The sequence below is a fragment of the Rhinolophus ferrumequinum genome, chromosome 17 (genome assembly GCF_004115265.2).
Source record: "Rhinolophus ferrumequinum isolate MPI-CBG mRhiFer1 chromosome 17, mRhiFer1_v1.p, whole genome shotgun sequence".
NCBI classification, from domain to species: domain Eukaryota; kingdom Metazoa; phylum Chordata; class Mammalia; order Chiroptera; family Rhinolophidae; genus Rhinolophus; species Rhinolophus ferrumequinum.
The window spans coordinates 6,733,947-6,760,648 of NC_046300.1; the positions used below are offsets into that span (position 1 = coordinate 6,733,947).

Consider the following 26,702-nt stretch of genomic DNA (forward strand, 5'->3'; position numbering starts at 1 on the left):
CCACGGCACTAGGAGGTCACGGCACCTCCTGGCACTCACCCTTGTCTGTCTCCTGGGGTTTCAGGTGTACCAGCTGGACACAGGGCATTACCTCTGCAGGAACAAGTACTATGGCCGTGGGCTCTCCATTGAAGGCTTCCGCAGCGCCCTCTATCAGTACCTGCACAACGGCCTTGATCTGCGGCGTGACCTTTTTGAGCCCGTCCTGAGCAAACTGCGGGGCCTGAAAGCGGTGCTGGAGCGGCAGGCCTCCTACCGCTTCTACTCCAGCTCCCTGCTTGTCATCTATGATGGCAAGGAGTGCCGGGCTGAGTCCTACCTGGACCGCCGGGCCGAGATGCGTCTCAAGCATGTGGACACAGGGCTGCCTGAGATGGCATCGCCCTGTGGCCCCAGCGGCAGCCCCAGCACCAGCCCCGAGGCGGGCCCCTCCTCGCCCCCCAAGGTGGACGTGCGCATGATCGACTTTGCACACAGCACGTTCAAGGGCTTCCGGGATGACCCCACCGTGCATGACGGGCCAGACCGAGGCTATGTGTTTGGCCTGGAGAACCTCATCAGCATCATGGAACAGATGCGGGACGAGAACCAGTAGGCCCAGCTCTGGGCCCCCAGCACCCCTTCCTCTCCACCCACAGGCAGGGACCATTGATCTGAACTCGCCGTGAGGACACAGACTTGCTTTTAAAGGGTTATATTTCTCTTTGGTGTAAACTAAAAGAAATGTTTTTAGCTGTAGCCTGGAATCCATATATATAAAGTGAAGGAGGGCAGAACACACATCCTCTCAGCCAGGTTCCTTAGCTCTGCAGCTCTGACTGCTGTGTCTAGGCTGACTTAGGAAGGAAGAGGCGCCCCTGGTGGGCTTGGCAGCATGGACAGGGCGCCCTTGGACATTGGTTTCTCTTGCCTAGGTTTTTGGGGTCTGTGGCTATAGAGCCCTGCTGGTTGCAGGGTGAAGCCCTGGGCTGATGCAGGGCCCCTCCATGCCCACTCATGCCTTGTTCCTCAGCAGTAGAGGGCTTGGGTGCCCATCTCTTGGGGGACATTCTAGTGTGGTGGGTGTCAGCCGCTCTTTGATGCCCCCAAGGCACTACCAGGCCAGCTGCACACAGCTGGACCCATCCTTCTTGGTTCTGACCTTGGCATGAGGCTGGATTTGTGAAGCTGGGCAGAAGTCAGCTTATGGCAGTGGGCAGGCCCTGGGGTCCCCTGGCACTCGAACCTGCTCCTCCTGTCTGCACACCCCAGCCAGCCTTTCTCACCAAGATCCCTTCCTAAGGAGTCTGCACTCTCTTGCCCCACTGAAGGAGGCCCTGCTTATTTGCTGAGGACAGTCAGTGTCCCACCAGGTGGCTTGGCCCAGACAGTATTTGCAGTTCTTGTGCTGTGGTTGGGAGTCCTCTTCCTCTAGCTCGGGCAGCTGTGCTGCCTCTGGTGGGCAGCTCCTCCCGGGGCTGAGGGGCTGTGATCCGCTGAGGGGCTCAGCTTTCCCCAGGCCAAGCTTCTGGCAGCAGTCCATTGTGAGGAGCTCCTGGCTGGAGAGGGAGAACTTGGCGCATACGGACATTGTCTGTGCCTGGGTGCAGGTGCCCAGATTCTGCTAAGGAGAGTTTCGTCTTAACAGTACTGGGGTCCATCAGTCTGTCCGTTTGTCCATCTGCCAGCCCCTGTCTCTTGGGATCCTTCCCCTGGGGTGTAGCCTTGTTCATTAGTAAATATTGATTTTTCCTTCACGCTTTCCTCAGCAAAATATTCTTTCTCATTTCTGAGGTGAGTTTTTGCCCCTGTGCCCTTCCTCAGCAGGTGCTACCTTTTTACAAAGAACTGGTAGCAAAATGAATTGTAGGAGGTGTTTCCCTGCTGGCCCATCACCCTCTCTGTTGGCCTAGATTGTGGCCCCCTCAACACTGACAGTGTACAGTGAAGGCCCAAAGGGTGGCCCCTTCCTTCCCCATGGTTGTAGTTAATTTTTGCTGCCAGCCCTTAATGGTACAGAGACCTGCCACCGCTAACACATGTGGCCAGGAGATGACACTGCACTCACCTCCACGCCTGGCGTCATTGTCATTATCACTTTCGGCGCATGTCTGTTTGGGCATTTAAGGTAAGCTTGCCAGTTTGTGTCTGTGAGAGGCCTTGGTAACTGATGGACTAATTTCCTAGTCCTTAGAGATGCAGCCTCACACATCTTTCTTGGGCTCCTTGATGGATCTCGTCTCTCAGCCCTCTGACCCTGGTGCCAGTGGTGGGCAGGTTCCCATTCCTTGGGGCTGGGAGGGGCCGCTTGCCTGTTTCTGGTCATTAATGACCGTCTTCTCTCCTGTACCAGTCTGTAGCTTCAGCCATAGGGGCAGTAGGTCTTCATTAGCATAGTCATTTTCTCTGGCAGGGCAGGGGCTGAGACAAGGTGTGGGGCCACTCGGAATTCCTTGGTTGAACAACTCTCCAGACTGGGATGTGCCGTGCCTCCTGTGTTCCTGTATTTTGAGGCAGGTGCTGCCCTCTTACGTTCTTCATAGCAAGAGAGACTGACTTATATTCAGTGTTGTCCTGGCACTGAGAAGCGTGGAGGGCCTGGGATTTGCTGCCTCTCCCCCAAGGCGGGGCCTCTCTCTTCAGCACTTTTTTTGACACTTGAGACCCAGCCCTGTTATCTGGTGGGGTGGTGGGCGTGTGCGCACGTGCACATGCTCTCTGCCGCACGTGCACATGCTCTGTGCCGCTACTCTTTCTCACGGTTCTATGCCAGAGCCCAGTCCTTGTCAGGCCCTGCCTTCCTAGCCCCAACTTGGGACCAAAGTGCAACGTGGGATCACGGTTGGGGCACTCAAGTGACCCCTCTCCATAGTGCTTCCCTGGGTCAAGTGACAGCAGCCCCTGGGGGGTGGGATTGGGCGGTGCTTAAAGAGAAAGGGGACCAGTGTAGCAATTTGCCAGGGACCCCACCCCTCCCTCACATTGGGGCCTGTGCAGTGGGCGTGGGGACTCCCCTAAGGGGCCAAAGGCCTAGGCTAGTTCAGTAGCCCGCTCTCATTCACTCACACCTGGCCACGTGCACGCCCCCTAGATGCAGATTGCTTTGAACTTTAAAGCTGTTCAATTTGGTTTTGTTTGTGCAGATTTAAAAAATGTTTTAATGAGGAAAAAAATTGGAGAACCCTGGGAAGGACCTGGTTCCTTAGCTTCTCCGAGAACTGTAAGCCCTCACCTTTGGGAATTGCTTTCTTGCTCCACTTTCCTGTCCACGCCACCCGAGGCCTGCCCTGAGATACCACACGTGGCTCCAGCCGCGTCTGGGCGCAGTTAAGTGTTCTCGGGAACTTGCGTGCGGGGGTGGGGTGCTCGGGCCGTGGGCCCAGCCGCCCCTTTCTGTACACCTAGCGCTGCCCGCCCCGCTTGTGTCTAAGGTCGTGTATGTCAATAAAGCCGCTAGAAACTCAGGCTGTATCCGCGTCTTTGTGAACAACCCGCGGCTTCTGGGAGACAGGCCGCCGGCCTCCACCCTCCCTCGCTCCTCCAGCGGCGGGGCCTACAGGCATCTGGAGGGACGGCAGCCTCGCCTTTGGCGCCAGTTCTGCCTTTGGATCCGCCAATGGCCAGCTGACCCGCGGGTCCCGTCGCAGTCCCCATGGCAGCAGGACGCGCTCGGGTTCTCATTGGCTACGTCTGCCGGAGCCGCGCCCCAGCGCTCCGACGCCGGCGGACGTGCCACGTACACGGCAGCCGATTGGCCCGCCTGAGTTCACGTCACCGCCCGACCAGGGCGGGCGTGAGTTCCGGGCCAGCCGCCCTCCATCCGGTGTGGCGTCCTGGTTTGTGGCTGCCCGGGATCTAGCGTCGGGGTAGACTGGGGGGACAGGACAGATCCAGAGTTGGTCAGTCTGTCAGGTGAAGGACGCAGGGCTGAGATCGGCGGCGGGAGTGAGCGGCAGGGGTCGGCCAGGCGGGCCGCGGACACCTCGGAGCTCGGAGCCGACCTCCCGCAGGCGCGATGAAGGCACTGATTTTAGTGGGCGGCTATGGGACGCGCCTGCGGCCGCTGACTCTCAGCATCCCGAAGCCACTGGTGGACTTCTGCAATAAGCCCATCTTGCTACACCAAGTGGAGGCGCTGGCCGCGGTAAGGCCCGGGAAAGGGGTCGTGGTAGGACGTGGCAAGACGAGGGACGGCTAACGAGTGGGGGGTGGGGCACTCCCATGCCTCGGGCTAAGCCCGCCTGTTGGGCGGTGCTGTTCTTTCCGACAGGCAGGCGTGGATCACGTGATTCTGGCAGTGAGCTACATGTCTCAGGTGCTGGAGAAGGAAATGAAGGCGCAGGAGCAGAGGGTGAGGCTTGAGTCCACTCTTGACCCTTTCTCTCGATGCCTGCTCATCCTGACAGGGCTTCTCTCTTTCAGCTAGGAATCCGGATCTCCATGTCCCATGAAGAGGAGCCTTTGGGGACAGGTAAGTAGAGACAGGAGGTCCCTTGGGGAAGGTTTAGGGTTAGGAAAGGGGTAAGACCCAGCCTTGGATGGGGCCTGGATCCAGGGGCTCAGACCCCCCCAGAAAAATGGTGATCTGTTCCCCTCCCCTAGCTGGGCCCCTGGCACTAGCCCGTGACCTGCTCTCTGAGACTGCAGACCCTTTCTTCGTCCTCAACAGTGACGTGATCTGCGATTTCCCTTTCCAAGCCATGGTGCAGTTCCACCGGCACCATGGCCAGGAGGGCTCTATTCTGGTAAGGACCATGTCTGTCTTCTCCCACACTGCTACCCCACCACGCATGTCAAGCGTCTTCCGTCCCCCTCCCATCCCCCCAGCCGTGAAGGCTCCTTTACGTTGTGGGTGCAGGACTGTGCAGTGCGTCTTGAAGCATTTGGGGCATAGCCCCTGAGACTTAGGACAGCATGCATATGAAGGTTCAGGAACACTGAACTAGGCCTGAGGTCTTCCTGCACTCAGGTGACCAAAGTGGAGGAACCTTCTAAGTATGGTGTGGTGGTGTGTGAGGCCGACACAGGCCGCATTCACCAGTTCGTGGAGAAGCCGCAGGTGTTTGTGTCCAACAAGATCAACGCAGGCATGTATATCCTGAGTCCTGCCGTGCTGCGGCGCATCCAGGTGTGTAGAAGCAGCTGCTGGGGGTGCTGGGGTAGGGCAGGCCACCACCACCACGACCCTGCTCACAAGCTGCCCACCCCCACAGCTGCGGCCTACGTCCATTGAGAAGGAGGTCTTCCCTGTCATGGCCAAGGAGGGGCAGCTATATGCCATGGAGCTGCAGGGTGAGGCAGGGAGGCCACAGGGTGGGGGTGGTCTGTGGCTGGGCTGAGCCCCCTGATCCATTCCCTCCCTACAGGCTTCTGGATGGACATCGGGCAGCCCAAGGATTTCCTCACTGGCATGTGCCTCTTTCTACAGTCACTGCGACAGAAGAAGCCTGAGCAACTGTGCTCAGGCCCTGGCATTGTGGGCAACGTGCTGGTGGTGAGGCCCTTGCCCTGCCCATCATTAAGCCCCTCAGTCTTGGGAGACAAATGGCCCACTTGTATTTTCCCCACTGTCCTCAGGACCCAAGTGCCCGCATTGGTCAGAACTGCAGCATCGGTCCCAACGTGAGCCTGGGTCCTGGTGTGGTGGTGGAGGACGGCGTGTGCATCCGGCGGTGCACGGTGCTGCGAGACGCCCACATCCGCTCCCATTCCTGGCTCGAGTCCTGCATTGTAGGCTGGCGCTGCCGTGTGGGCCAGTGGGTAAGCCTCTGGGCTGGGCCAGGTGGGGAGAGGGCCAGGGAATGTGCATTCCTCGCTGACAAGACCTGCCCCTCCCCCCGAGGTGCGCATGGAGAACGTGACCGTGCTGGGTGAGGACGTCATAGTTAACGACGAGCTCTACCTCAACGGGGCCAGCGTGCTGCCCCACAAGTCCATTGGCGAGTCTGTGCCGGAGCCTCGCATCATCATGTAAGGCGCTGCCGTGGGGCTGGCTGAGCCACCATTTCCCTGTTAGCAAGCGGAGCACCAGCTTGTCATGTCAGAAGACCCTGGACTCGTTGCCATTTGTCTGGGGAAGCTTGGATGAGGCTGAAGTTGGACATCTGCCTTCTCCTGTGGACATACTCTGTCAGGAGCCTTGCTGGGCACACCCCACAAAGTCTACTCCCTCAAGAAGGGCCGGGCCAGGGCTGTATGGAATAATAATTTAATGCTCACTGTGGCCCTGACTGAAAGTCAAGCTCAGGCACAATTAGGGCATGGCTGGACTCCTGGCATGAGGTTACACACAGGCAAAGAGGCTGAATGTGGCGGGAGTGGGGGGAAGGGGCATGAGGAGCTCATAAATAGGGCCCAGCCTGGGTCTGGGCTCAGGGGTGGAGGCTGCAGCTCTGTGGGCTCAGCAGGCCTAGGCAGCTGAGGACGTGGCACTTGAGTTGGCTGCCTTCTCCCAGTCCTCTACAGACACGATGGTGGCTTTGCAGAAGAAGCAATCCTTGTTGTTCATCAGGTGCTGGTTGATGCAGGCTCTACAACAGGAGGGGGTGGGGGTGGCTGTGTATCCCTGTGCCCCCTGTTCCCCCACACCCAGCCTCCTAAGCCCATGAGGCCCACTTACTTGCAGGACTTGTGGCCACAGGGCTGGAACACAGCAGAGATGGGGTGAGCATAGCAGATGGGGCACAGGTCCTCCTCGCTGGTGGGCTGCAGGGAGCAGAGTGTAGGGTGGGTTGGGGTTGGATGCAGGTGGACGCACACTATGCCTATGTAGTGTGTACCCAGTTGTGCCAACATCTTCAGGTGTGGTGGGTGTGGACCTGTGTCTGGGGCCCTACTCACCAGGGAGGCAGCCGCTGCCTGGGCAGATGCAGAGGTCAGGTGTGCCAGCATCTGTTCCACCTGGGCCAGTTCCTCGGCGCTGATGTAATCTGTGTCTGGGAGACGGTGAGAGGTGTCAGGCCAAATGTGGCCGCAGAGTACTCCCAGGTGGGAACTGACTCCTTCAGATTCCTGGCCCAGCTCCAAACCTCCCTCTTCCCTGACCCACTTACAGCTCTGTAGGGAGAAGCGCTTCTGGTCAGGGGTAGGCAGGGTAGTGCCAGGGGCAGGGGGCTCTGGCTGCCCCAAAAGGTAGCAGATAGAGCGGAGCTGGAAGCAGGGATCAGCCAGGAGCACTGACGTGGCTCTCTCTATCCTAGGTGGGAGAGGGTGCAAGAGTAGTCAGGAGGCTGGGGCCTGTGTGAGAGCAGTTATCTATGACAAGGGTGGGGGTGGTGTGACAATGTAGCCCACCCCATGTCCCTGCTTCTCACACACCCCTCCCCAAAATCCTAGACCCCAGGAAGAACCCACACAGCCCGGGTACCAGGTTAGGGGGACTCGAGGCACCACCAGAAAATAGTCCATCTGCCTCCTAATATACATTAACCCTTCAAAGAAACCAGCTTAAAGGTGTGCTTCCCAGGCTTCACCTGTTACTGTTTAGGGAGATGGGCGCCGCGAAAGCCGCCGACCAAGCGAAGGGTGGGGCATTGGGACCAGATTCACTTCCCCCTCTGGCGGCCACGGTGGCCCTTGATCGCCAGGGTCGCGGCTGCCCCGCCCCTTCCAGCAGGAGCCAATTGGAGCCTGACGCTCCACCCCCCGAAAAACCGCCCGCCTCGAGAGTATTTAGAAGCTGAGTGACCGGGAGAGCACTCGGAGAGCTGGGGAAGCCCGAGGAGGGAGTGTTGAGTGGACAGCGGCCCCAGCTCACAACCTGGAACCCGGGAGCTGGAGCAGCGGGCGTGCGGGGCGGAGGCCGCATCCTGCCTTCCCGGCCATTGGCCATTCAGCGCCACGCACGTCGAACCAGAGCAGAAGGGGGCGAGTCCCGGAGTAGTACCCCGCACGGAGCTTCCCGGTCCCACCCCGGGTGGTCGCCGCCATGGCCTGGCTGATGCGGCTTGGCGCACTGTTGTGCACGCTGCGCGTCGGATTAGGTAGCCTGGACCCCGGAGTCTCTGTGCCCTCGGCGTCCCATAACTGCCCCCAGGAATGTGTCTGCGCGGCCGACCTGCTAAGCTGCGTAGGCCTTGGGCTGCAGGATGTACCGGCCACATTACCTGCCGCTGCGGCCGCGGCCGAGCTCGACCTGAGCCACAACGCGCTCCAGCGCCTGCACCCCGGCTGGCTGACGCCCCTCTCCCGGCTGCGCGCCCTGCGCCTAGGTCATAACGAGCTGAAGGCGCTGGGTCGCGGAGTCTTCACCAATGCCAGCGGCCTGCGGCTGCTCGATTTATCATCGAACGGGCTGCGGGTGCTTGGCCGCCACGACCTCGACGGGCTGGCGGCGCTCGAGAGGCTGTTTCTGTTCAATAACCGCCTGGCGCACTTGGACCAGCATGCCTTCCAGGGCCTGAGCGCACTCCACCGGCTCTACCTGGGCTGCAACGAACTCGCGTCCTTCTCTTTCGACCACCTGCACGGTCTGGGCGTGACCCATCTGCGTACCCTGGACCTCTCCTCCAACCGCCTGGGACGCATCCCCGTAACTGACCTGGCCGCGCTGCCGGCCTTTCTCAAGAACGGCCTTTACTTGCACAACAACCCGTTGCCCTGCGATTGCCGCCTCTACCATCTGCTGCAGCGCTGGCACCAGCGGGGACTAAGCGCTGTGACAGACTTCGCGCGGGAGTACATTTGCCTGGCTTTCAAGGTACCCACGTCCCGCGTGCGCTTCTTTGAGCACAGTCGGGTCTTCGAGAACTGCTCGGAGACCCTAGCTCGGGCGAGCCTGGAGCAACCTGAAGAGCAGCTGCATGTGCAGGTGGGTCGGTCCCTGAGGCTACACTGCAACACCAGTGCCCCCGCCATGCACGTGGCCTGGGTGTCCCCACAGGAGGAGCTGCTGGTGGCACCAGGATCCCGCAATGGCAGCATTGCAGTGCTGGCTGATGGCAGCTTGGCCATCGGCAACGTGCAGCCATGGCATCAGGGTGTCTTTGTGTGCCTGGCCACCGGCCCCCGCCTGCATCACAACCAGACGCATGAGTACAACGTGAGTGTGCACTTCCCGCACCCTGAGCCCGAGGCCTTCAACACGAGCTACACCACGCTGTTGGGCTGCGCCGTGGGCCTGGTCCTGGTGCTGCTCTACCTGTTTGCACCACCCTGTCCCGGCTGCCACCGCTGCTGCCACCGCACCTGCCGCTGCCGCCGCTGGCCCCGAGCATCCAGCCCACTCCAGGAGCTGAGCGCACAGTCCTCGGTACTCAGCACCACGCCACCCGACGCACCCAGCCGCAAGGCCAGTGTCCACAAGCATGTGGTCTTTCTGGAGCCAGGCAGGAGGGGCCTCAATGGTCGTGTGCAGCTGGCGGTGGCCGAGGACTTTGATCTCTACAACCCCATGGGCCTGCGGCTCAAGGCTGGCTCCGAGTCCACTAGCTCCACGGTCTCTGAGGGGCCGGTGATAACTTAGGCTGCCCAGCCGCCCCCCCCCCCCCCGGCTCCTGGGGCCGCCCGCCTGCCTGCTGCTTGCCCTGCTGCCCACTGCCGCGCACAGTACTGCCAGATCCTGGTGTGAAGCGCTGGGCTTGTCCTCCAGCCTCCTGCGTGGGCCTCCACCTACACACACTCGCTGGTAGAGGGGTGGGGACCCCGACCCCTCTCCTCCGCCTCAGCAACAGGCCTGCCTGTGCCACATTTCCCTGGCACCTCCTGGTACCCGAATGTCCCATGAGGACCAGCAGTGAGGCCCATCTGGAAGAGCACTTGCATTAGAGCCCAGGTCCACCCTCAGGGGCCGAGGCAGTTACCAAGGCACGGTGGTGAAGAAGTGAAGCATAACCCAAGGGGACAGGAAGGGGGAGGGCTCCAAAAAAAGACCTGCCCCCCCACCCCCAGGGTGGAAGAAGGAAATTGGCCCTCTGATGAAATGAGACTCCACGCACGAACATCCAACCCACTTTCGGCTTCACAACTCCATTCAGAGTCTGGTGGCAGGCGTGAGGAAGTTAAGGGACCCAGCCAGAGTGGCCCTACTTCCTCTGTGGGTAGCAGCATTCACAGGCCACTCTGAGGGCAGAGCCTCTCCCATGGACTCCTGAGACAGCAGGGAGGGGCACTGTGGTCCTGCGCCCCCAGCATTTCAGCAGTGAAGATCCTGCTGAGCACGGCCAAGATGGGAGGGCAGAACTGCAAGCCGTTGTCCCTCGGGGATACAAGCCTCTTAAGGGCTGGCACTAGGCTCGGCCTAATGGCTGAGGCAGCGCCTTGGCTCTATGTGGATCTCAGCCATCCCACTGCAGGGAGGCAGAGTAGGGGGGCTGGGCACACCTCCTGTATGGGGGCTGAGCTGGGGACCCCCACGAGTGTCCCGGATCCAGCTGTCATGGAGTTTCTTAATAAAGGTAGGACATGCTTGTTGCCAGAGCCTTTGCAGACACAAGTGGTAGTGTGTGTGCTCAGCTCTTGATCCCAGCGGTGCTGTCCTGGCCATTGCAGGAGCACACCCCGCCCCTACCATGGAGTCTTGTTTCCCTGCCCCTGCCTGAGGCTCTGACTGGGGGCCGAGACACCCCAATCTGCTGGAGGCTCCCTTGTTCCTACTCACAGCTGCTGCTACTGACACCTGAGTTCAGATGTAACCACCTGCTCTCCCTCTCAAAACCTGATACTGAGGTCCATTTTAGAGATAAGGAAACTGAGCTGCAGGGAGGCCCTGCCCAGCAGCCTCCCCGTCAGACACACCCAACTCCCAGGGGCCCACAGTCCCTAACACTTACCCTGAGGCGGAGCCATGCACCAGGAGCCTCACCAGGATGCCTGTCACTGCCACCAGAATGGGGTAGTGGTCCACACTCTCCAGGCCTAAGGAGGGAGACAAGGGGCTGAGCTACCCACGCACTCCCCCTGCAGGGGCTGCAGGCCTACCGGGCTGATGCCATCACCCTTCCCATGTCCTCCCCACAGAGGGACGCAGTAAGGCGGGGGACGCCAAGCCTGGTCGTCCCGGTGAGAATGGACCATCAGGCATCACTGCTCCTGGCAGAGGAACCAAGGCCTGTGGCATGTGGAGTGCAGGGCACTCGGGTCCTCACCAGGTAGCCGCAGGGTGACCACACGGTCAAACAGATTCCTCTCAGCCGTCACCCGGTTCAGCACCTGATTCAGCAGCTGTGAGGGCCGGAATGTGTTGGTGGCTGGGTTGGCTTACCATTGGGGCGTCCCCAGGGCCCCACCCACCCTCCTTGCCCGGATGGACACACCTGTGCAAGACGCCGCAGCAGCATCTCGGAGGTAGGCTGGGACCAATCGAGGAATATCTCAGGCACCAGTGTGATGGTCATCTCTAAGACACGCAGCAGGCTGACTGAGAGGTCAAAGCAGGTGGCACATACCTTGAGCTGTCGGCTGTCCACAAAGTTCCTCTCCAGGCGTTCGGCAGCCTGCTGGATCTGAGCCACCAACAGGCGGGTGGGCAGCGGTTAGTGGCCTGGCCACACTGCACATCATGCCTCATCCTCTGCAACACCCCGGTCCACCAGGTCCCCCCACAACCCACCTCCTGGATCATGCCGATGAACTCAGAGAAGGCCCAGTTGAGCTGGTTGAGGACGCTGTTGAGGAAGCTGGGTGCCACGTCAGAGCCCTGGCGCAGCAGGTCCGCCATGTGCTGCTGCAGCAGGGTGGAGGGGCAGGGTTCTGCAAAGCGCACGGGGAGGTGGCACAGGGGACTCCAGTCAGTGGCCCTGCCTGTGTGACCCTGTCCTCACCCACTGGGCCATTGGTATAAGGACAGAAAGGTGGTTCTGGGAATGCTCAGGCCATGAAGGCAGGGGGACAGAGTGCAGTACTGCCTGGGGGTTAGGGCCAAATCTGTCCCCTCCCTCTGCTGAACAAGCCACAGGCTGCAGTTGTTTCCAGCCCCTCAGCACCCCCCTCCCCAGCCTGAGTCCCTGCAAGTTCTCAGTTGCAGAACCTCCAGAGGGCTAGTCCTAGACAGTGACAAGGACCCCTCCTCATGCCCATCAAGGCCAGCCTCCCCAAGAGCCTCCTCTGAGCCCCGCCATCCTCTACTGTCCTCTGCTGCCCTTGGCTGCCCTTGGCATATGGCCAAGGTGGTGGGCGCCAAGTCTGGGCTGATAGACAGCAGTAACCAGAGCCCTCAGCCGCAACCAGGCTAGGCAGACCTCCCCCCACCGCCACCCCCACGCAAATCAATAGTCCCTGTAGCAGGAGGATGTGGATCCAGCCCCACTGCCACTCTCCGTCTGCAGCTCACTTCCACCCTGGCAACTGGCAACGACTTGCTGTGTGACCTTGCACAAAGCACTTGACCTCTGGGGACACCCCTCAGGCCAAAACACTGCCCACCAAACACCATGTGGGCCAAGGAGAGCCACCATGTAGGGTGCGTACCACTTGTGGCAGGCAGACCCGTGGCTGGGCCTGGGGCAAGGTCCTCGGGCTCACAGGGCTTTGCTGGACCCCAGAAGCAAGCATAGCCTCTGCTCCCAATCAAACGCCCCTTCCTCCAGGAAGCCCCATGGACTCCTCTGGAAACCTGGCCAACCCCCAGTCTATGCCCCTGGACTCAGGTAACCAAGGTCTGGCAGCAGTAGTAGGACATGGCGCTGGCACAAGGATGGAGGTCAGGGAGCCGGTCCTCACCCTGCATAAGCAGCCAGCAGCCTGGGAGGGTGCTGTCCCTTTGTACTGTGACCCATGCAGAGCTTCAGGCCCAGAGGGCACTTGTGGGACTGGGGAGCCAGCGGGAGTAATCCCAGAGTACCCTTGGGCTGGGTGGACATAGGAGAAGGGAAACCACAGGGGACAGACTGGGAGTTTGGGGCCCAATATAAGTCCAGAAAAGGGGTTGGAAGAAGTGAGACCCCAAGAGCAGTGGGCAAGGGCCACGTGCATGCCTGACCTGGATACTCACTTTGGAGGCTAGGCAAATTGGCGTCCTCAGGTTTGGTTTTCAGCAGGTGTGGCAGCCGTGTATAGCGGTACCCAAACCCACAGCCCTGGAGGGGACGTCAGTGGCAGATCAGTGGGGCAGGGCAACCCTTCCTCCCAGCCAGCCATAGCCACCTCCCCTCTAGCCAGGCTTACCCTCCAGAGCCGCACCAGGATCCAGTTGGTCTGGGCCCAGGGCCGCTGCTCATAGGGAGCCAAGAGGCTCCTCACCATGGCGATGCGTCTACGAGGGCAAGGGGGGGCAGGCACAGGGTAAGGCTGGGCGTGGTGTGTGAAGGGCAGGGAGCACACCCCGCCCCGGACCCTCACTCACTGCTCCTCAGGGATCCGCTCCACGGCCCGTAGGGAGTGTGGGTAGCAGACATAGCTAGCCAGGGCCTGCATCAGCGAGTCACGGATGTCTGCCAGGATAGAGCAGGCCTCAGCAAGGGCCTAGCATGAGCCCTGGCCCCCATGCCTCATGCCCATCTGGCCAGCATTTTGTGCAGAAAATAGCCAGCCAGAGGTGCCATCCCATTCCCACGCCCCCAAGACCTCTGTAGGGCACCTCACCAGTGCCCACGATGCGTGTGTCAGCAAAGTGTTTGGCAAGGATGGCAGCCAGGCGGGTCAGGGTCTCTTCATAGCCTGCAGGGTGGGGAGCAAGAGCTGTTGACTGGAGTGGGGGCTGCATAGGTAGGCATGTCCCTTAGCAGAGTGGGTGGGCTTGGGTAGGGGGCTCCAGAGCTGGCTCCAAGGGCCAGTCTGGGCCCAAGCTGGCATCTGGGGATTTCGGGCACAGCATTCACTGACAACTGGTGAGAAGCTAAGGCAGATTCGCTGTGGGGGGAGGGCAGGTCCTGGCAAGAGACCCACCCAGGCCCAAACCCATCTTAGCACAAACGCTTGATGGCTCAGCATCAAAGCACCCTGGGCACCAACAGCTCCATCTCTGAGGACAAAGCCTGCGCCTAAGCCTGCAGCGGGGCAGAGGTGGGCCAGAGGCCTGACAGCCCACAGCCTGACCCAGACACAAACCACCCAGCCCAGCCTGGTCTCTGTGATCTGCGGGAAGCCCAGGCTCTTGTGGGGCCCCCAGCATGGCCCCACCCCTTGCTGGGCTCTACAGAGACAAACCACTCTGCCCTGTGCAGCTGCCACACCATGTGGCCAATGCCAGGCGGCAGGGTGAGAGGTCAGTTAGCTCCTGGACCATAGCAGCACCAAGAAGAAAGCGAATGCGGGGATCTGTTTGGTCCATTTCCCTCCCAGAACCAGGGAGGAGCTGCTGGCTCTGCAGTGCCGGCCTCAGGCAGGGCTCTCCGCCAAGTGGGGCTTTAGCAAACGCTTGTCTGCTGCAGGCAGAGCAGACGCTGTCTCCCTCCAGCCCACGCGGATGTGCGCTGCTGGCCCACGAGGGCTCAAAACAGGGCTCCTAGGGCTCACACCGAAGGCTCCTTTCTGCCCCCTCCCAGCATGAATGGCTCCGTCACCTGGGAGCTCCTCCATGCTGTGCACAGGGCCAAAGTAATTCTTGAGAGCGCTGTAGCTGTTGATGGCCACGCTCAGGTAGAACTCGGGCATGAAAGCGAAGAGAGGACCTGTGCGGTCACCATGCTCGATGGTCCGCAGACAGACACGCAGCAGCCAGTAGATGTCCAGCATCTTCTCCTGCGGGAGGCACACGGAGCGCTGTTAGGCTGTTCATGGGGAGGGTCACAGGGGGCGTGGCCTGGTCTGGGGACCAGGAGAGGCCTCCCCAGAACATGACATGAGGACTGAGAACTGATCCCAGGAAGTGGGAGCAGGTGCTCAGGCAGGGGCGACTGAGTCCTCAGCAGGCAAGAAGGGTGCACCCCACCTGGAAGGAGCTGCACTGTCGCCCAGACCAGAACTCTGGTTTGCATTTTTTGAGGCACAGAAGGTTTCAAGCAAGAGGGTGCCATGTGACCAGAAGTCTGTGATGGAGCACTGTCCAGTGCAGAAGGGGCTGCAGGGGCAAGTGGGGACAGGGCCATGAGGAAGCTACAGCCTCGTCTAGACCCAAGACAACAGACAAAGGGACTGGATGGCCAGGAATGGGGATGCACCAATGGCCTTGGGGGTGAGGGGATGGTCGCACCAAGAACGGGGCACAGATTTCTGGGGGTGATGGGCCATCATGGAGGTCACAAGTACCGGAGGAGAAGCAGGCCCGGTGCAGGGCAGAGGTGATGTGCTTAGGACACATGGAGCACAGGTGCCTGGAGATGGCCCCAAAGAGGTGGCACTGAGGAGGGAGGTAGAAACGTGGCCTGGAGCTCAAAGGGGAAGGCGGTGGGAAGGCCGGAGGCAGCAGGACTGCGGGTGGAACAGAGGTCACAGAGGGCAGACAAAACCTGCCAAGGGCCCTGTTCCCCCAGTATGGTTCCCAGCCAGTCTGTCAGGATCCTACAGAGGGGAGCAGAACGAGGCCCCAGGCCACAGCCCAGGTCTAGAGCACCCACATCTCTTAGGTCGGAGCCAGAGCGCCTGGACCGCACACCAGCTTTCTAACGCGCTCTCAAACCTGAGAACCCGAGGAGAAGATGTAAGCAAGATGTCAGAGGGCACACACATGGGCAGTGAGCCAGAGGCCTGCTGGGAGCCTGCTGCCACAGAAAGCCAGAGAAGACGGAGTCTGAGGAGGGGATGGCAAAGGCACACAGCGGTGCAGCCAAGGGGCCACTGCCATGGGTGTGGGGGGGTGTCTGCAAAGGTGGGGAGGCTTGACAGAGACCTTGCAAGACCATTTCAGAGAAATGGAGGAGACTGTGCTGGGCTAAGCGTGAGGGAAGATGAGGAGCTAAGACGGAACAGGAAGGAGTGAGTGGGAGCTGTAAGTGGGTGTGGAATCAAGGAAGGGTGTGTGGGCTTCTTCCTTTACTAAAGGTTGAAAGCGAATGAGAACCAGGCAGGAGCGGGAGCACTGATGAGGCAGAAGGAAGAAGGCAGCTGAGTATAATAAGGCTGAGGACACCACAGCGAACATCACACTCAACAGTGAAAGACTGAAAGCGTTTCCTCTAAGAGCAGGAACAAGGCAAGGATGCCTGCTTTCACCACTTCTATTAGCATCGTACTGGAAGTTCCAGACAGTGCAATTAGGCAAGAAAAAGAAGTAAAAGGCATCCAAGTCAGAAAGGAGGGCGTACAATTATCTGTTCTCAGATGACATGATCGTGTATGTAGAAAACTCTAAAGATTACACACACAGACACACACGGAGTCTGTTAAAAATAATAAATTCAGGAAATTTGCAGGATACAAAATCAATACACAAAAATCAATTGTGGTCCTGTATACTAGCAATGAACAATCCAAAAAGGAAATCAAGAAAATAATTCCATTTATGTTGGCATTAAAAAAAAAATGAAACAGACATAAAGTTAACCAAGGAGGTGAACTACCTGTACATGGAAAACTACAAAATGTTGCAGAACAAAAATGTTGAACGGCACAAATAAATGGAAAGACATCCCATGTTCATAGACTGGGAGACTTAATATTGTTAGGACGGCAACGTTACCCAAAGCAATCCACAGATTTAATGCAGTTCCTATCAAAATCCTAATGGCATTTTTGCAGAAACAGAAAAATCTATCCTAAAACTTCTATGGAATCTCAGGAGACTCCAAAGAGCCAACACAATCTTGAAGTAGAACAAAGTGAATCACACTTCCAGAGTTCAACTTACTGCCATATTACAATAATCAAAACACTGTGACCCTGACATACAGACACATAAATCAGTGGCATAGATGGCGCTGGGAAAACTAGATATCCACGTGCAAAAGAGTGAAGTTGGACCCTTTCCTCACATCATACCCAAAAATTAACTCAAAATGGATCAAAGACCTAAACTAAGAGCAAAAACTATAAAACTCTTAGAAGAAAAAAAGAAACTCTTAGAACAAAACACAGGAAAATCTTCGTGACCTTGGATTTGGCAATGATTTCTTACATATGACAACAAAATCATAGGCAAGAAAAGAAAAAAATAGATAAATTGCTCTACATCAAAATAAAAACCTGTGCATCAAAGGACATAATTAACAGAATGAAATGGCAATCACAGAATGGGAGAAAATACTGGTAAATCATAATCTGATAAGGGGTTAATATCCAGGATATATACTAAACAACTACTAAAAATCAACAACAAAAAACCCAAACAACCTGATTTAAAAAATAGGCAAAGGTTTGAATAAACATTGCTCCAAAGAAGAGATACAAATGGCCGAGGAGCACATAAAGATGCTCAACACCACGAGTCATTAGAGAAACGCAAATCAAACCTACAGTGAGATCCTACTTCATGCAGATTAGGGTGACCATTATATAAAAACAAAACAAAACAAAAACAAACAAATAAAAACCATTAATAAGTGGTAACAGGGATGGAAAGAAATTGGAACACTTGTGCCCTGCTGGTGAGAATGTAAAATGGTGCAGCCTCTGGGGAAACAGTATGGCATTCCTCAAAAAATTAAAAATGGAATTATCATAGGATCCAGCAATTGTACTTCTGAACACATACCCAAAACTAGTGAAAAGAGGACCTCAAAGAGATTTTTGTCCACCCATGTTCACAGCCGCATTATTCACAACAGCCCAAAGGTAGAAGCAATGCAGGTGTCCATCAATGGATGAACGGATAAACAAAATGTGGTCTACACATACCATGGAATGTTACTCAGCCTTAGAAACGAAGGAAATCCTGACACATGGTACCACATGGATGATCGTGAGAACATTATGCTGAGTCAAGTAAGCCCACGACAAAAAAAAAGACTAATACTGCGTCGGATGCCCCTTAAATGAGGTACTGGAGTAGTCAAATTCAGAGACATAGAAAGTAGAATGGTGGTTGCCAGGGGCTGGGGGACGGGCGGATGGAGAGTAAATGGGTGTACGTTTCAGTTTGGGAAGATGAAAAAGTTCTGGAGACCTGTTTCACAACAATGTGAATATATTTAACACTACTGAACTGTGCATTAAAGAGATTAAGACGTTAAGTTATATGTTGTATTTCACCACAACTTTAAAAAATGGTTAAGATGGTGAATTTTATGTTATGCATATTTTATCACAATTTAAAAGGAAGAAAAAGGTGGAGATGGGAAGGTGAGATTCCTAGGAGGTGGTGTTGGGGGGGGTGACAAGATTGCGTAGGGAGGGGGACAGGCATGAAATCCCGGTGGTGGGGACACAAAGTACCCTGACAGTGACCGTCGCGGGGCTGGAGGCGAGGTGGTCTGCCGCAAGAGAAAGGAGGGGGTGAAAGGTGGGGCAGGTTGACTTAGGGAGGAGCCGCCAGGAAAAAGAACAAGTAGAGATGGCAGGGTAGAGATGGGACACCAAGGGCCTTGATCACCCAGTGACGGGGGCAGGCCTGCCCGAGCAGGTGGACAGATGCCCTGACCTGGGTACCTGGGGAGTGTCCCAGGATACTCATGAGTGGGAAAGAGGTGTCAGGACACGGAGGGAGAGGATTCAAGTCCAGAGGGCCTGCAGGGGGGGGTCAGAGTATGGTCAGAGGGAGGGCACCGTCTGTCCGTCAAAGGCTGACTGGGAGGGCAGAGGCTCACCTTTCTGGTTCTCTACTGAGTGTCCCTAGTGTCAGGATGGCACCTGGCATACTCCAGGCTCTGGGAACATGTTATTGAATGAATGAGTGAGTGGGGAACAAGCCAGTGGCATCAAGGATGGGAGGTGAGTGTGACAGGAGATGTAAAGAGCAAGGGCGAGATTCAGGAGAGGCCATGGAGCCCTGAGGCCCTGGGAGGGAAGAGGTGTGTGTGTGGGGGGGGTGTCAAGGAACTGAGAGGAGGGCAGGTAGAAGGGGACGCACATAGAGACAGATTCTGTTCCTCAAAGGAAGGGTATATGAGCTGCAGGGGAACGGGGAGCTCTAAAACTGCCACCTACTCAAGTTCATGGGTCATGAGAGGTTCAGCACATGCGGCATGGGGTGGGGGGAGGAGGAGGAGGGGTGGGGGGGCACGTGTGTGCCACAGGCCTGGGGCAGCAGGCAGCGTCAAGGGGCCGGCACAGCCCTGCCCAATCTGTGACTAGCCAGTGACACTGGCGAGAGCAGCAGCCACTGGCCAAGGCCACACCTGCTCACCTGGGAGTAGACAGTGGCATGGACCCAGGCAAGACGGCGACTCAAGTGGTCCAGCTTTTCTGAGAAAACTTTCTGGCTCTTGGTCAACTCCACAAGGATGTCATTCCTCTGTCACCCAAGGAGAAAGGACGATCAGGACATGACCCCACATCCAGACCCATCCTGCCTTCCCCACGCAGCGTTGTGGGGGCCCCACTGGTGCCAGGGGCAGACAAAGGATTGGGCAGACCTGGTTCCACCCTTCAAACCCCTCTTCTGCCTCTGAACTGCTGGTGAGCCTGAGCAAGCCTCAGGGCTATGGTCATCCCTTCAGAATGTGGAAGCGAGATGCAGCGGGGGGTCTGTGAGCCCCTGGCCGGGACACCCCAGGGCCTCCATAGTGAGCTGCAGCTCCAGTAGCTGCTCTGGCCCTGGCCGAGCCGGGGGCTCTATTTACAGCTGGGGGCAGGCAGTTGGCCCAGGCAGCCCAGCTCCCCAGGACAGGAGAGCTACAGGAGGAGGGCTCCAGGGGAGTGGGGGAGCCAGGCTCTGCTTCCTGCTGACTCTGCAAAGGGCCAAGGAAGCACTCAGGGTCGAATCCATAATTGATGAGGACAGTGGGTATGCATCAGCGCTTAGCGGGCTGGGGGGGGCACCTTGGCACAGGCCTCGGCTGGTTGATGGGGCTCAGCCCCCTTCTCACTGATGTGCTGTGGCCAGGGTGGGGGTGGGGACAGGAGAAATTGCTGGGGCAACCCCCACAGGGAGGCGCAGGCCAGGCCGGATTTCCTCTGTGGATTGCCCTGGGAACCCCAAGTGGGTAAGCTGCCCCTCTGCCCTACTCCTCCCTCTCAAAGAGCCACCTGCCTGTGCAGGCCTTACCCGCTTAGGGCACCGGCGGAGCTTGTCCTCCGTGTCCCTCAGGGCCATCGCGTACTCATTGACATCATCGGACACACCCACCATCTAGAGCAATGGACACCACACGTCCACGGTGACCCTTGGGCACCTCACCCACGTTTCTCTGGACCCCAGCCCTGCCAAGCTCCCAACCTCAGGCCCAGGACAGCCTCTTCCCTCAAAAGTCAGCCAGGTGTGGCCTGAAAAGCACTGACAGGAGTCAGTCTTGCTGCGGCACATGCCCACGTGCAGACCCGGGTCACGTGTGGGCACACATACACACACGCATGCACCGACGCATGTGCTGGACCAACGGTACACGACCTTGCCCAGCTGCTGGTGAACGCTGAGGTTGTACATCATGATGGCGCCGTCCAGGACCTCCAGCAGGGAATTCTCCGTGAGGGGCTGCTCAGGCTCCTCGGGGGGCCGTCCCAGCAGCAGGCCTTCATTCCAGTGGCTGCCCTCGACTAGGGAATGGGGAAGGGCAGGGTCAGGGGCGGGGGCCATTCCAGTTCTCTCCTAGGCCTGTGGGGCCAGGATTGGCCTCACAGCAGGAGAAGGAAGCCTTCTCCCCCAGCCTGGGCCCAAGGAGGGACCTGCAGGGACAGCACCGGGGAGGGGAGGGGCAAAGTCCTGCGGCTCCAGGACTTATTTCTGTAGCATCGATTTCCTGCCCTCAGAGTGTACTTCCCACGCCCTTGAGAGAGTGCCAGGCCACAGGGCCGGGAGGATGGGAGTGTATCCTGGCTTTGCCCAGGGAGGGGGGTTGTACATGGTAGAAGAACCCTTCGATGCCATGCTTGGCCCTGCTGTAGGGGCACCTACTGTCCTCCCGGGTCCTCTGCTCAGCACTCAGCGTGCGGACCTTCACTTTCTCCGAGGTGCTCAGAGGCCGCCGTGGGGTCATCAGACTCACAGCCGCTGTGCTGAGGAAGCGGTTGGCTCGGCCCAGGGTTGGTGAGCTGAGCCAGCCGGGCCGGGGCAGGGGCAGCGCGCCCCCAATGGCCAGGGCCTGCATGGGGCGCTGTGGTAGAGAAACGAGGCCAGACGCCACTCAGCTCCCCAGGACCCGACCCACTTAGGGCTCCCTTGATTCCTGGGGCTGGGAATGGACGGGAAGGCTCATGCCTCCACCAACAGCAAGGGCGCCTGCCTGGTGAGAAGCCCCTTGCCTGCGTGGAGGGGGATATGGCCCTGCGTGACACCCCTGCCCTTATGAGAGGGACAGCCCAACACCCGGCCCACTGCCTGCCCCTACCGCGGCACCTGGGCCGCAGCTGGGTCTGGCTCCTCGTCCTCGTCCAGGTCATCCATGGTGGCCGCCTGGAGCTCCAGGGGATCGATCAGGATGTTGGCCTTGGAGGCAAGATCATCTGGGAAGAATGGCAAGAGGGCACTCAGGCTAGTGGAGGGGTGGGAGGTAACGGTGGAGCTGCCCAGGACGGCGAGAGAGCACCGCGGGCTGGGCAGGAGGTCTCACAGGGCCCCATTTACCAATGGGCCTGGGCCTCACCCTGCCACTTACTCCAGCAGCCCTCACTCTGCATCCCAGGGCCCTTTGGTTCGCAGGGACCTGGTAGCAGGAGGCATCCCCCAAATAACCCTCCCTGCCAGTCCCTCTGTTTTTGTCACACCCTGCAGGGACCTCCGTACTTCTCTGACTGCTCTATCACTTCCTCCTGTCTGGCCCTACCGTGTTTTCCCGAAAATAAGACCTAGCTGGACCATCAGCTCTAATGTGCCTTTTGGAGCAAAATAAATATAAGACCCTATATTATATTATATTATATTATATTATATTATATTAATTATATTAATTATATTATATTATACCCGGTTTTATATGACATTATGTTATATTACATAAGACCCGGTCTTATATTATAGTAAAATAAGACCGGGTCTTACATTAATTTTTGCTCCAAAAGACACATTAGAGCTGATTGTCCGGCTGGGTCTTATTTTCCGGGAAACACGGTATAAACAAAAGGAGCTCCAGGGCTGCCTCAGTCTCTGCTCACCTCACTTTTCACCCCCCCAGGGGGTCCAGGCCTCACTGTAGGCTTGTTCCTGCCTCTACACTGACAGCTGAGCACACCACCTCTGCCTCCAGACCAGGCCTTGGTCCTGGCTGTGTCCCCAGGCACCTCCAATGCACCGAACTTGTCATCTTAGCCTCTTCCTGAAGCCCCTCTCCCTGACGCTGCCCCATCCCCACAGCCTTTGGCAAGAAGCCTGGGGTCATCCTTCACTCCTCCCCTTCACCCATGCCCTCTCCCTCCCTTCTCTGTTGCCTGGACAACTGGCCACCCCGTTTCCTTTCTTGGTCCTCACCCTCACACCCCATTCTAAGCACCTCAGCAACCAGAGGGAGCGTCTTACAACACAGACCCCCGACCTCACTCCCGGCCCTGGAATGAGCCTGCACCTGCCTTGTAGCCTGCAGACTCTGCCCTTGGGCTCATTGCCCATTGCTCCCTTCATTTCCTCCAGCACACTAGCTGCTTTCCGTCTCCAGGCCTTGCTGGGCCCTTTTTGGCATCCCTGCCCTTGCTTGCGCTGTGCTCTCAGCCCTTTGCCTAGAGACATTTGTGTTCATCCTTACAAGCAGTTCAGGCAGCAAGTGTATACATACCTCTCCAGCACCCGCGACCTAACCAAGATCCCGTGACCCCCCCCACTGTGACCACACCTACCCCATTTCATTACAGTGCTCCCAGACGTGCCCTGGGTGGGTGGTCAAGGAAAGGGATGGCTGGACCCAAAACCAGAAGCCAAGTGGGCAAGCAGCATCTCCTGGAGAGCACGTCGATACTCGGGCGCCCTCTGGTGGGCACAGGTTAGCACAGCACTCATGGCAGTGCTGGCTCAGGGACTGCCGCCCACCACGCCCTGACCCGCTCACTGCCCACAGGCTGGAACGCACCTTTGAGGGTTTTCCGAAGGTGTGAGAGGAGGCCTCCAAGGCGCTGCAGGTCGAAGTAGTCCACCTTGCCGTTATAGAAGACCTGGGGCGGGATATAGGCCTCTGCGAGGAGTTGGGAGGCCAGGCCAGCAGTCAAAGCCCAGAAGGAAGACTCCCCAGAGGCCAGCCCTCTCCCATGGCCTCGCAGAGGGGACCCGGGCCTTGACCACATACCCACAGACATGCAGAGTGGACTATCCTACCTCCCCCACCCTCCACCATGCCAGGTCAGTGCCAGCAACTGCACAACATAGGATGAAGGAGGCGGGGCATTCTTGGCTGTGAGTTGCTCAGAGGAAAACGAGATCCCTAGCCCAGCCCTAAGGGGTATCCCCCAATCCAGGGCACGTTAAGCACCCTTGAGGATGCTTGCCCATACAAACACAGGGCCCCAGCAGCTCAGAGCCCACCCGAGGCATCCCTACAAAGGACTACACAGGAGGTTGGGTGGGCTGGGACGGATGAAAAGCGCCTATGGGACAGTCAGCACAAGCCTGGGCTCGGCAGTCCGCGAGTGCAGGGCTCCTGCGGCCCCAGTAGAAAAGCTGCCCGTGTGTGGGCTAGGACTCAACTGGGCAGGCAGCCTGGGCAGCTACCCCCACCCCAAGCCAAGCCTCGGGCCTCCCTGTGCCCAGCTGTGCTCAGCCTCTAGACTGGAGGTCCTGGCCCCACTCACCCTCACTGAAGGAGGCGTGGGGGTTCAAACCCTTGTACTCATCCCAGTAGTAACGCAGGGCAGAGATCAGCCGGTGCAAGAAGCAGACCATGTACTCAGGGGGGCAGAGCAAGGGCATGTTCTGTGGGCACAGGGCGTAAGACATGCATCTGTGCCAGCCCAGAGCCCAACCCAGTCCTCATCCAAGGCTCGGCCCCAGGACCCTGGGCTGAGCAGGGAGGGCAGGGCAGCAGAGGAGCAGGGCTAGGCAGGGACATGGCAGGCTGGAAGGAGCTAGAAGCCCAGGGTGCAGACCCTGGAACACAGCCAGGGGCCCATGATGCACTGGCCGGATAGACACCTACCCCCCGGCCACTGGCATTCTCTTGCAGAAACTTTCGGAACTTGGTCAGGAAGATGTACCTAGAAGCTTCACCCTTCAGGGGGAAGGAAAAATGAAGCTGCGATGAGCTGAGGATGCTGGCCCGACAGACTAGCTCAAGGCCCTGCCTGAGCCTGGACCCTGCCAGGGGAACCTAAGCCAGCCTTGCCCTCTGGGTCTTGAGCAAGGCCCAGTATAGCCCCCCGCCGCACCAGGGACCCACACAGGGGTCTGGGAGTCACTCACCCCATTGTCGTCTTTATTGTTCAACAGCAGCTTCAGGATCTGGACCTGCAGTTCTTCCACCACTGCGGGTGGGGTGGGGAATACCACACTGAGCCCTCTTCCACAGGGCCTTGCCCTCAGGCTCCCAGAGACAGGAGGGGAGGGCAGGTTTGGATAGGGCTCCACCACCAGGGGTCCCTGAGCCCAGCCTAGGCATGGTCACTACCAGGCACCCCCAACTACACATGCACACAATCCTCCAGCCCCCCCAGCGCCCAGGCAGGCCGGACCTTCAATGCGCTTCTTCAGCCTCTGGCAGCCGCGCTCGTAGGCACGCCGCCGCAGCCGCTCCTCTGCCGTCTCATCCTTCGCCTCCTTCCCATCTTTGCCCTACGCAGGGGCAGGGAGGGAAGGCAGCAGGGCTCAGCCCGACTGACCCCACCCACTATGCCAGCCTCGGGCCGGGCTGAGGAAGGGGCTTCACTGCGGTGTGCCGGGGCTCAGACACCCTGGGCGGGCCCTCCCTCTAAGCCGCCACCCCTCGCCGTCCACCCACCTCCCTGCTGGAGCGGTGGGGCCACCAAGTGGTGGGGATGAGCTCCTGCAGGCCGGCCTCCTCCACACGCAGCGGGCACTTGATGTAAAAGAAGACTGCGGACCGGAGCACGTCGAAACTGGTGCTCGTTAAGGCGGAGCTCCATCCACCGAAGGGCACCCCACACCCCTGCAGACCTCCCGGGAAGCCCCGCCGAAACCCGCCTCCCTCCGCATGTGCCCACCACAGCACTCCCACCGCGCAGGCGCCACTGCTGCAATGTGCCTGTCTCCCCGACCCACATGACCCCGAGAAGACCCGTGCCAACAAGCCCACCAAGCCTGGTCCCCAGCACGTGCACAGTGAAGACTTGTCACAGGGACAAGTGACTGTGGGACAGGCTGGAGAGAGGGCCAGGTGGTCTCTCCGTCTCCCAGCTTTGTTTCTACCCACTGGAGGCTGAAGACCCCAGAGAGAGGGAAGATGGAGAGAAAAGACAGCTACTAGCACAGGCTTCCCAGCCTGGGGCCCAAAGCTCTCTTCACGCATCCTCGACATTTTGGGGAAGCAGGAAGGGCTGACTCCTAGATCGTGTAGGAACCCCCGCTGTGGAACGCAGATAAAAGGGCCCTGGTGGCACCCCCACAGCTCCATGTAACCCATCTGGAGGTCCCTGCTCAGGCTGGCCAGTGGCCGGGGCCTCTGTCCTACCCTCCCTGCTTTGTAGAGAAGGTGCTGGGAGGGCTCGTCCTGGAACAAGAACTCACATACTGGGTGGCTCTGTCCTCCTGAGCCTCTCTGGGAACCCTGGCCAGACGCACACTGCCCTCCCTGGCCTCTGCTGACCCTACAGGGCACTACATCTGGCCTGCCTGGCAGGCAGGGGAGGATACAGGACGTTGCTCAGCAGAAACTTGCGTGACTTGTCATGCCTCAGGATGGTGACGGTGAGCCGCAGGTAGTGGATCTGTGGGAAGGAGATGCTCAGACGGGGCGGGTGAGGCCCGAGGGGTTCAGGACCGTGTCACGAGTGCCCACCTGTAGGCTCAGGTCTGGGACGATGGGCGAGAACCGGTACAGACGCAGCAGGGACATCATCAGTTGCTTGAGGCAGTCGTGTACCTCGTAGTCCTGGGGAGAGATGCCGGGCTGCACCTACCAGGCTCTGGGATGGCCATTTGCAAGACCCTCCGTCAGTGGAGCCTGACAATCTGGCCTAAGCCTGAGGTCAAGAGCCTCACCTCCATGAAGAGCCACAGTAGGTCCAGGATCTGGTGCACGACGGACTGCGCCTGTGCGGGGGTGCCCGCCTCCACGACGCCCAGCAGGAAGCTCATGAGCACGGCCTCCACCAGGTACACCTTGCGCTGCACCAAGGGCGGGCACTGGTGAGGTGGTGGCCTTCCGTCCTACTCAGGGCACCCCTGCCCTGGCACGTGGCTAAGGCCACAGGCATAGATGGATCTATGGGTTCCCTCAAGGAACCCTAAGACATAGATGAACCCTTCTGGGGTCTGAGACACAAGGGTCACTGCCCCACACCCCCTCTTGGGCTCTGAACATGCAGTTCCCTTGGCCTGTGATGTCATTACCTCCCAATTTTCTTTCTAGGACATCCCCTGAGACCCTCAGCTGGAAGCATCTCCTCCTTTGCTGGCTGACATCCTTGAGGTCTGAGGGCTCTGGTTACATGGGGCCCCTGCCAGGTGAAGGTGTGGACCTCACACACCTCAGCAGCCCAGCCCCTAGCACAGGCGCTTCCACCATGGCCTGCCTCTTCCCCTCCCTAATGTCCCCTCACCAGGAGCGGCGCGAAGCGATGGAAGATGTGGGCCAGTGTGAGCAGGACAGTGGGCTGGCCCTGCACCTGCCACTCGGAGCTCTCCTTCTCCACCAGCCGCCCTTCCTGTGCCCGGGGAAGGAGAGAAGACTGTGAGGGGAAGAGGGTGGGAGAAGGGGCCCAGCCCCTCGGCCCAGACCCTGGCT

The 26,702-nt window shown here is 58.7% G+C and overlaps 4 protein-coding genes across 7 annotated transcripts in view; 3 read left to right on the forward strand and 1 right to left on the reverse strand.

Annotated features, from left to right (window-relative positions):
* The window catches only part of IP6K1 (inositol hexakisphosphate kinase 1), a 48,187-nt gene extending 47,386 nt beyond the window's left edge, over positions 1-801 (forward strand). For all 3 annotated transcript variants that reach the window (XM_033132058.1, XM_033132060.1, XM_033132059.1), the window contains exon 6: positions 65-801. In XM_033132058.1, coding sequence (XP_032987949.1) covers positions 65-595 — 531 coding nt within the window. In that variant the 3' untranslated portion in view covers positions 596-801. The remainder of the gene's footprint in view (positions 1-64) is intronic.
* A 1,901-nt stretch (positions 802-2,702) lies between these two features.
* On the forward strand, positions 2,703-6,202 carry GMPPB (GDP-mannose pyrophosphorylase B). The gene is made up of 9 exons (XM_033132061.1): positions 2,703-4,123; positions 4,250-4,330; positions 4,402-4,450; positions 4,582-4,724; positions 4,949-5,107; positions 5,193-5,271; positions 5,346-5,473; positions 5,557-5,739; positions 5,822-6,202. The coding sequence occupies exons 1-9, from the start codon at positions 3,995-3,997 to the stop codon at positions 5,951-5,953; spliced, it is 1,083 nt and encodes a 360-aa protein (XP_032987952.1). The 5' UTR covers positions 2,703-3,994; the 3' UTR covers positions 5,954-6,202.
* Positions 6,172-26,702, reverse strand: part of RNF123 (ring finger protein 123) — a 28,395-nt gene continuing 7,864 nt past the window's right edge. For both annotated transcript variants that reach the window (XM_033132053.1, XM_033132052.1), the window contains 28 exons: positions 26,518-26,622; positions 25,958-26,083; positions 25,755-25,847; positions 25,610-25,683; positions 24,738-24,855; positions 24,472-24,571; positions 24,203-24,264; positions 23,940-24,011; positions 23,596-23,716; positions 22,881-22,982; positions 21,221-21,327; positions 20,780-20,978; positions 20,276-20,421; positions 19,934-20,017; positions 19,073-19,180; positions 14,418-14,595; positions 13,498-13,572; positions 13,259-13,346; positions 13,081-13,168; positions 12,908-12,992; positions 11,528-11,667; positions 11,232-11,420; positions 11,064-11,139; positions 10,749-10,833; positions 7,032-7,174; positions 6,820-6,914; positions 6,599-6,684; positions 6,172-6,509 (listed from right to left, as the gene is read on the reverse strand). In XM_033132053.1, the coding sequence (XP_032987944.1) occupies positions 6,389-6,509; positions 6,599-6,684; positions 6,820-6,914; positions 7,032-7,174; positions 10,749-10,833; positions 11,064-11,139; positions 11,232-11,420; positions 11,528-11,667; positions 12,908-12,992; positions 13,081-13,168; positions 13,259-13,346; positions 13,498-13,572; positions 14,418-14,595; positions 19,073-19,180; positions 19,934-20,017; positions 20,276-20,421; positions 20,780-20,978; positions 21,221-21,327; positions 22,881-22,982; positions 23,596-23,716; positions 23,940-24,011; positions 24,203-24,264; positions 24,472-24,571; positions 24,738-24,855; positions 25,610-25,683; positions 25,755-25,847; positions 25,958-26,083; positions 26,518-26,622 (3,066 nt within the window). In that variant the 3' untranslated portion in view covers positions 6,172-6,388. The remainder of the gene's footprint in view (positions 6,510-6,598; positions 6,685-6,819; positions 6,915-7,031; positions 7,175-10,748; positions 10,834-11,063; positions 11,140-11,231; positions 11,421-11,527; positions 11,668-12,907; positions 12,993-13,080; positions 13,169-13,258; positions 13,347-13,497; positions 13,573-14,417; positions 14,596-19,072; positions 19,181-19,933; positions 20,018-20,275; positions 20,422-20,779; positions 20,979-21,220; positions 21,328-22,880; positions 22,983-23,595; positions 23,717-23,939; positions 24,012-24,202; positions 24,265-24,471; positions 24,572-24,737; positions 24,856-25,609; positions 25,684-25,754; positions 25,848-25,957; positions 26,084-26,517; positions 26,623-26,702) is intronic.
* AMIGO3 (adhesion molecule with Ig like domain 3) lies at positions 7,181-10,742 on the forward strand. Its single transcript, XM_033132057.1, has one exon. The coding sequence runs from the start codon at positions 7,907-7,909 to the stop codon at positions 9,440-9,442; it is 1,536 nt and encodes a 511-aa protein (XP_032987948.1). The 5' UTR covers positions 7,181-7,906; the 3' UTR covers positions 9,443-10,742.

What these genes read in the sequence shown, in the direction of transcription:
- AMIGO3 (XM_033132057.1), top strand. Translation starts at nt 7,907, where the DNA reads ATGGCCTGGCTGATGCGGCTTGGCGCACTGTTGTGCACGCTGCGCGTC.
- GMPPB (XM_033132061.1), top strand. Translation starts at nt 3,995, where the DNA reads ATGAAGGCACTGATTTTAGTGGGCGGCTATGGGACGCGCCTGCGGCCG. An exon ending in TGAAGGCGCAGGAGCAGAGG is followed by an intron (nt 4,331 to 4,401) that starts GTGAGGCTTGAG and finishes TCTCTCTTTCAG; the next exon opens with CTAGGAATCCGGATCTCCAT. An exon ending in GCCAGGAGGGCTCTATTCTG is followed by an intron (nt 4,725 to 4,948) that starts GTAAGGACCATG and finishes TCCTGCACTCAG; the next exon opens with GTGACCAAAGTGGAGGAACC.